This window comes from Myotis davidii, unplaced genomic scaffold, assembly GCF_000327345.1.
Source record: "Myotis davidii unplaced genomic scaffold, ASM32734v1 scaffold247, whole genome shotgun sequence".
Lineage (NCBI taxonomy): Eukaryota > Metazoa > Chordata > Mammalia > Chiroptera > Vespertilionidae > Myotis > Myotis davidii.
The window spans coordinates 3,242,184-3,250,860 of NW_006299593.1; the positions used below are offsets into that span (position 1 = coordinate 3,242,184).

General features: G+C 42.2%; 1 protein-coding gene across 1 annotated transcript in view; it reads left to right on the forward strand.

The window, feature by feature from the left end:
• Positions 1-8,677, forward strand: part of GFPT1 (glutamine--fructose-6-phosphate transaminase 1) — a 78,088-nt gene that overhangs the window by 50,669 nt on the left and 18,742 nt on the right. The window contains exons 11-13 of the mRNA XM_006775349.2: positions 2,071-2,234; positions 3,323-3,418; positions 6,700-6,797. Of these exons, the coding sequence (XP_006775412.1) occupies positions 2,071-2,234; positions 3,323-3,418; positions 6,700-6,797 (358 nt within the window). The remainder of the gene's footprint in view (positions 1-2,070; positions 2,235-3,322; positions 3,419-6,699; positions 6,798-8,677) is intronic.

The following is an 8,677-nucleotide window of genomic DNA, read 5'->3' on the forward strand; positions in this document are numbered from 1 at the left end:
CCTCCCAATCTGCCCTGCTCTGTGCATGACAGGGGTGGTGCCCCAACTCCCCAATCTGTCCTGTTCTGAGCCCGACCAGGGGCTGCACCTAGGGATTGGGCCTGCCCTCTGCTACCCGGGAGCAGGCCTAAGCCAGCAGGGCGTTATCTCCTGATTGGTCCCAGACTGGGAGAGGGCACAGGCCAGGCTGAGGGACCCTCCCTTCCCCCCAAGTGCACAAATTTTTGTGCACCGGGCCTCTAGTCCTATATAATAAAAGGCTAATATGCAAATTGTCCCCTCGACTGGGAGTTCGACCAGGGGGCAGGGCCGGCTGACCAACCGCCTATGGTCTCTTCCCCCAGCCGGCCCTCCCCCCATCATGGCTGGGGCTGGCCGGCCAACCTCCCACGTCCCACCCCCTGGCTGGCCCTGCCTGATCGGCTGTGATTGGCTGGACCCCCCACCCCCCTGCACGAATTTGTGCACCGGGCCTCTAGTAATGGATATAAAATGTAATCATTCAAATTGCTAACATGTATTTGAGTCATTCATTGTGCCTGAAAGTAGAGGGACCTAAAAGTGAAAACTGATGGAGTTTGGGACTTGAGAATTTATTATCTCAGTGGGAAAACAAGCTTTATGCTTTAATGTTTTACAGGTGTATAGTCAGTGCTAAGATGTGTCATTGCCATCATTAAGTAGGTTTGTTACAGAGTTGACACTTACAGCTTAAATAAATGAGGTTGCAGAAACACCTCAGCCGTTTTTATACTCATTCATTCATACGGTCTTAACTGCATACTAGCAAAGCATGTACTGTGCTTAGGAGATAATGGTGAGTAAAAAATATTACTTGTCATTAAGGAGCTCTTTTTTATTTTTACATATTTTTATTGATTTCAGAAAGGAAGCGTGAGGGAGAGAGAAACAGAAACATTAATGATGAGAGAGAATCATTGTTTGGCTGTCTCCTGCATGCCCCCTACTGGGGATCGAGCCTGCAACCCAGGCATGTGCCCTTGTCCAGACTCGAACTGAGGACCCTTCAGTCTGCAGGTTGATGCTCTTATCTGCCAAGCCAAACTGGCTAGGGCAAGGAGCTCTTTCATAATGGAGAAGACAAATAGTCACACAAGTGTAGAATTCCAGCTGTGATGAGAGTTATAGAATGCTTATAACAGGTGACTTACCCTCATGAGTAAACTTCTTTAAGGGAATGATGCTTGAAATGAGAGTTAAGGAGGTAGGAGTTAAATAGGTGAGAGATGGAGGAAAGGACATTCATTCTCTGCAGATTGATCAGCCTGTGAGAGCTTGGGATGGGTGGGAGTGTGGGCTGGAATAGAGGTGGGAAATGAGGCTAGAGGAGGAGGTAGGGGTCACAGTTATGCATTTTGTTGATTTCCTAAGAGGCAAAGGGAAGCAGTCATGTGGTTTGCTGGATGAGGGAGAAATCCTGATGAGAGTTGCCTTTTGATATTCATTTTGGCAGAAATGGACAGTGGATGGAGAGAGATTAGAGGGAATGTGGGTGGACAAGTTAGGAGGTTGCTATAGTAGTTCAGCAAAGAGTTGATGATAGCTTGAACTGGTTTGTGGTGTGGACATAGAAGCTTTGAGAAATACTTAGGAGTTAAAATTGGAGTATTTGGTGATGGATAAAATGAGGAAGAAACAACCATGTTTTCTTTCAGATGTAATCTAATTTGGTTTAGGTTGCTGCATAGAGATCCTTTTATTCACTGTCCACAGTGACCACCCCTCACCCTGACTTCCCAGTAAGGAATGGCATCAATAACCAGAAAGCTATCAGAAACATTGCAGGATGGTAGAGTTTGTATTTTTTTTTCTTTTTTTTAAGTTTATTTTTCAAATATAATGTTACATGCAATAAACATTAATACTTCAAGAAAAAAAGGATTTCAAGTATAATAATACTACCGAAACTGTACTAACAGTATGTCACAAAAGTTGTAGGAAATAATTAAAAATCTGAGTTTTTATTTAAATTTGATTTTTGTGTCCTAATGATAGTTTTAATAATCATCCTTGATTATTGATTGTAATATCTCCTTGAATGTTTTATAGTGCTGTCATAGAACACACCAATCGCGTCATCTTCCTTGAAGATGATGACGTAGCAGCGGTGGTAGATGGCCGTCTTTCTATCCATCGAATTAAACGAACTGCAGGAGATCACCCTGGAAGAGCTGTGCAAACCCTCCAGATGGAACTCCAGCAGATTATGAAGGGTGAAAGTTTTGTCATGTTATAGCTTGGTGTCCTTATTGGAAAGGGTACATTCTACTTCCTGTCCTAGTGTAGAAATCTGGTAACACAGTGCTGAGTGAAATTGTCCTCATGAGTAGTGAAGGGACAGCCACAGGAAAAGAGATGATTCTTTGAAGAAATTATGTTAGTTTTACAATAGTTTTCCTCCAATTAATCCATGGTTTTCTTTTCTAACATTAAAAAGAGATGATTTAAATAGTACTTGAAATTTTTAAGATGCTTTATAAACATAGTTTGTGTTCTGTTCTTTATTTCTTTCTTATTCTCCCTGTGCTTGAGTTTTCTTATATATAAAGTGAGGATAATAGGTTCTATCTCATTAAGGATTAAGAGAGCCAATACATGTAAAGCCCTTAGAATAGTGCCTGACACACTTAATGAACCCTACGTAACGTTTGCTGCTCTTATCTATTACTAGAGGCTTGATGCACAAAATTCATGCAAGAGTAGGCCTTCCTTCCCTCAGCTGCTGGCACCAGCTTCCTTCTGGCACTCGGGACCTGGGCTTCCCACCAGCCACAGGCAGGCACCTGGGTGTCCTGAAAGACGTCCAGTCTAATTAGCATATTACATGTTTGTTATAGATAATTATTGTGATTATGGCTTTTATTCTCCTTTCTGGTGGGGTTGTAGTGGGAATAAAAAGTAACACTATGTAATAGCTATGTGTCAAGTCTGTATATGTCCATACTACAATGCTATGAAGTAGTTGCTGTTCTTAATTTACAGATTAAGGTATTTCCCCAAGGTCTCTTAGCTAATAATATCCTTAATTCAAACCTAGGTTTGAATCCAAAACTTAAGCTGTCCCACTCCCCTGTTTATCTGTAACTGCATATTTTACATGATTCTTTCTCCTTGTTCATTTTTCTTCACATAGGGTAGAATGTCATATATGAGCATTGTCCTCAATGGCATGACCTTTTGTTTCATTTCATTTACTAAGATTGTCAAAGGCGATAGATTTTCAGTTTTGTACGAATTTGTTATTCTTTGGCTTATTTTTGTTTGTTTGTTTGTTTTAATGATATAATTTATATTCCTTTAGGCAACTTCAGTTCATTTATGCAGAAGGAAATTTTTGAGCAGCCAGAGTCAGTTGTGAACACAATGAGAGGAAGAGTCAACTTTGATGACTATACTGGTAATAACATATCAATTATTTTTTTATTTCAAAGTCTGGGGTTTGGCATTGACAGCCTGAAAGTTCATTGTCCTCAATAGCCTTATAGAATATATGGCTGCCAGTCATCTTTTTGCTTAATATATTCTTATTGATTCCTAGAGGAAGGAAGAGGGAGAGACAGATAGAAACATCAGTGATGCGAGAGGATCATTGATTGACTGGCTCCTGCACACCCCACACTGGGGATCCTGGGCATGTGCCCTGACTGGAAATCGAATTGTGACCTCCTGGTTCATAGCTTGACACTCAACCACTGAGCCTCACCAGCAGGGCATCCCTGTCATTCTTGATCATAATCTGAAATACAAGTCTCTTTGACAGTATGTCTGCTTTTATACTGAGTCATCTCCAAACTGATTTGCCTTTGTGCAACCTTTACCCAACCTCTTAGTGTTATTTCCTTTCTTCCCAAACATTTTTGCTACATGCCAAGGTCAGTGGAAGAACATTGTAGGCAGAAGTACACAAACAGACTTGGTCTAGTGCAGGAATAGCCAGAGGGTCAGTTTGGCTGGTGTGGCCTGGGTGAAAGGGGAAGTATGAGGAGATTAGGTCAGAGTTAAGCAGGAGACAGGGCATGTAGAAACTTGAAGGCCATACTAAGGGGTTTGGATTCTATTCTAAGATATTTGGGAAGCCAGGGAACCTTTTTGTTATTTTATTTCCCACTTTACTAATTTTTAAAAATACTATAAAGGAAGAACATAAAATTATTCAAAAAGATAAGTAAAAGCATACACCTTGGTTCCATATTTTAGCCAATTAAGGAGATGAAGAACAGGGACAAAGTAGGCAGATGGATGGTGGGTCATATGCAGGAGGATGCTGCCTGGGTGTGCACATCTGTCTCCTCAGCCAGACTCTGAACTGTCTGAGAGCTCTGGTTGCCACACAGTATAGCCTTGGACAGTATGTTCACTTGGTGGGTGCTCAGTTAATATTAGTTCAATACTTGAATGATTCTTGAATGAAAATTTCTCACAGGTAGAAAACCAGCCTTGTGTAGAAGTGTTAATAGACAAGGTACTCTTAGAAGAATATATACATAGAAGGAGGACACACTCATCAAGAGGCTTTTAATATCAGATTCATATTTTTAAAGAATCACTTAAAAGGTTATTTTGGTTTGTGTGGAGAACAGGCCAAGTGGAAGTGGAAAACTGAAGAGAGAATCGTTAGAATGGTCTCATCCAGGGGAGAAATGTTGGACTGGGGTGATGGCAGTAGAGATATGATTTGAAGGTAGAGCACCTAAGACTTGCTGGTGGAGTGGATGTGGAGAAGGGATAGGAGCAATGAGGATGATTCTGACATTAGGTGAATGAGTTGGAAAAGACTGAGAGGAGCCCTAGCCAGTTTGGCTTAGTCGATAGAGCATCGGCCCTTGGACTGAAAGGATCCTGGGTTTGAATCCGGTCAAGGGCACATACCTCAGTTGCAGGTTCAATCCCCAGCCCCAGTTGGGGATGTGTGCAGGAGGCAATTAATGTGTCTCTCACACCAATGTTTCTCTCTCTGTCTCTCCCCCTCCCTTCCATTCTCTCTAAAAATCAATGGAAAAATATCCTCAGGTGAGGATTAACTAAAGATAAAATAAAATATCTTAAAAAAAAAACAAAAGACCGAGAGGAGAGTGGGTTTATATTATGTTCAGAGCACTGTTCTGGGTACCGTAGGAGAATGTGGTAGAGAGCTGAGTATAACTAAGTTATTTTTCCCCCATGCAGGCTTATAGAGATACTAGAGGCCCAGTGCATGAAATTCATGCAGGGGATTAGGGGGGGTCCTTCAGCCCGGCCTGCACCCTCTTGAAATCCAGGACTCCTCGGGGAATGTCTGACTGCCAGTTTAGGCCCGATTCCTCTTGCATATGACCCACCATCCATCTTCCGGGATTGGGCCTAAACCGGCAGTCGGACATCCCTCTTGCAGTCCGGGACCACTGGCTCCTAACTGCTTGCCTGCCTGCCTGCCTGATCGTCCCTAACTGCTCACCTACCTGCCTGATCACCCCTAACTGTCTCTGCCTACCTGCCTGATCACCTCTAACTGCTCGCCTGCCTGCCCGATTGCTCCTAACTGCCTCTGCCTTGGACCCCGCACCCAGGACCCATGCTTCCCTTCCTTTGGCCGGCCGCAGGCACCCAGGACCCGGGCCAGCTAAGCCTGGGCCAGCCGCAGGCACTTGGGACTCTGGGCGGCTTCGCCCGGGGCCCCGGCTTTGTCAGGAAAGACGTCCGGAAGATGTCCGGGCTATCTGGTCTAATTAGCATATTACCCTTTTATTAGTATAGATATAATAAAATTTATTCTTATTGTATAATTCAGTGAGTGTCAACAAACTTCCATAACATGCTCATAATGCTGACCTCTACAACAATGAAGACATAGCACAGTTCCATTACTCTAAAAACTCATTGTGTTCTTTGTAATCAGCAACTTCCCCACCTCCAGACATCAGCATCTACTGTGTCCATATAGTTTTGCCTTTAAGATAACTTTTAATCTAAAGAAAGGAATGGCCCTAACTGGTTTGGCTCAGTGGATAGAGTATCGGCCTACGGACTGAGAGGTCCCAGGTTTGATTCTAGTCGGGCATGTACCTTGGTTGCGGGCACATCCCCGGGCCGGGGGGGGCGGGGGAAGGGGTGTGCAGGAGGCAGCTGATTGATGTTTCTATCGATGTTTCTAACTCTCTATCCCTCTCCCTTCCTCTCTAAAAAAATCAATAAAATATATATTTTTTTTTAAAAAGAAAGGAATGTAAAATTGACCAAACAAGTTAAAGTCTGATACATACTGTAGTAGTGTGGACATGTGGTAGGGAGCTGAATAAGGCTAGTTACAAGTCTGGGGAACCAGTTAAGTTGTGCCTTATTTTAATTACTTTTCAAAAAATAGGGACCTAAGGAGAAAAAAAAAAAGAAAACAAACGAACTACAGAGAACTCCTAGGTGGAGTTCCTAGGACTTGCTGGTGGAGTGGATGTGGAGAAGGGATAGGAGCAACGAGGATGACTCTGACATTAGGTGAATGAGATGGCAAAGACTGAGAGGAGCCCTAGCCACTTTGGCTTAGTGGATAGTGCACATGCCTACTTCTATAAGAGTTCCTCAGAGGAATACAAATTCTTTAAAATTCTGTTGCTTCCCAGATTGATAGTGGGCACTTATCAAAAATGATTGCTTATTTCATATGGTTCTTTCCTAAATAATTATATACATGAACTTTTATTTCAGTGAATTTGGGCGGTTTGAAGGATCACATTAAGGAGATCCAGAGGTGCCGGCGCTTGATTCTTATTGCTTGTGGAACAAGTTATCATGCTGGTGTAGCCGTAAGTAGCTTCTTAAAATTTTAATTGTAATATGTTTGGTATCAGAAGATATCTGCAGACAAATAGTACCTCCAGTAACACACCATGTAAAACTCTCCTTTGTTAAAACATCATGTTATATTTTTAGTTTGCATGACAAAAATCAAAAAGGTTGGGGGCAGAAATTTTAATAGATCCTTGGAAATATTTATTAATAGAAGATCTGCTTTAGAAAGGATCTTAGAATGCCTGCAAATGACTTCGTTAGTGAAAGGCAAAGAGAGGGAAAGTTTTTGCACCATCTTAGCCTTGTGGTCTAGTGCACATGCCTACTTCTACAAGAGCAGCCATTGAGTTTTGCTTCTCATTGTTCACTTACCCCAGACAGATGAGATGGCTGGTACCATGGGTGAACCTCACCAGGATTTTACTTGGCAGGCAGGTTTCTACAAGGAAAGGAAGTCTGCCTTATGTCAGACTTTGTTCTTTAAACTGTTATTTTGGAAGCTGCACTTTTATATGAAAGAAGTGTGTTGTTGTCAGTGCACAAGCTTAGGAATATAACAATCTTTTTTACTCCAATAAATCAGATTCATGTGTAGTTTATGTGCGCTGATGTCAGCTCCCATAAGTACAGAAGACCCTTTCATACTCAGTTGCTACTTTGAGGATGATTCTTAAAGTTCATGACATAGTAATTTTTTATTTGCTGGGGCATAAATATTTGTTGTCTACACCTGTGGGAGCTAGTTATTTAGTGATTTAAAACTAGCTAATCACCCAGACCTTGAATTTCAACAGGCTTTACTCTTCTCTTAAAAAAGAAATTACATAGTCCTAAAAAGGAAAGTCTGCAGTATCAAAGGGAAGAGTTGTAAAAAAGTGATGGTTTTGAGCATGGGAAAGAAAGAATGAATTAAAGACGATAGTGTAAATTAAGGGATTGGTTAATTTAGTGGTGGTTTAGGTCTATTACTGAATAAGCTCATTATTCAGAAATTAAAAATTTGAGTAAATATTGTATCTAATGCTAAGTTTGAATTTTGGAGCAGAAGTTATATGCTCTATTAGGCTTTTCTAACTCTGAAATTTGAGAAGATTTAATCTATTTTTTAAAACAGGTTTTTTTTTTTATTGATTTCAGAGAGGAAGGGAGAGGGAGAGAGAGAAAAAAACAATGATGAGAGAGAATCATTGATCGACTGCCTCCTGCATGCCCCCTGTTGGGGATTGAGCCCGCAACCTAGGCATGTGCCCTTCACTGGAATCAAACCCAGGACCCTTCAGCCTTCAGGCTGACATTCTAGCCACAAAAACAAAACATAGCCAAACTAGCTTGGGCTATGTTTTATTTTTGTGGATGCTGAGACTACTATAGTTAACTAACATTAGCAATCTCATGGTTTATCATCCTATCTAATAAAAGAGAAACATGGTAATTGGCGTAAGACCACTACCCTTCCCATTGGCTAATCAGCGAGATATGCAAATTAACTGCCAGCCAAGATGGCGGCCTGCAGCCAGGCAGCGTGAAACTAACATGAGGCTTGCTTGCTTCAGTGAGGGAGGACTTCAACATTCCCCGCCTACTGCTGCAGGCCTCTGAGCTGCAACTCTAAGCAACTATGTAACAAATATCGCCAGACTTCAGCCAGCAGGATTGCAACATTGTAAGCAAAGGCCAGAAACCTACTTTCAGCAGCGAATGCTTAAGAGCTGGAGCCAAGCCTCAAAGCTAAAGCTGGCCCAGAATAAAAAAAGAAAAAGGAAAAAAGCAGTTGTGAGCTTCAGTCACCCCAGCCTGAACACAGCCCTCAGCCCCTCACCCAGACTGGCCAGGCACCCCAGTGGGGACCCCCACCCTGATCCAGGCCACCCTTCAGGGCAAACCAGCCGGCACC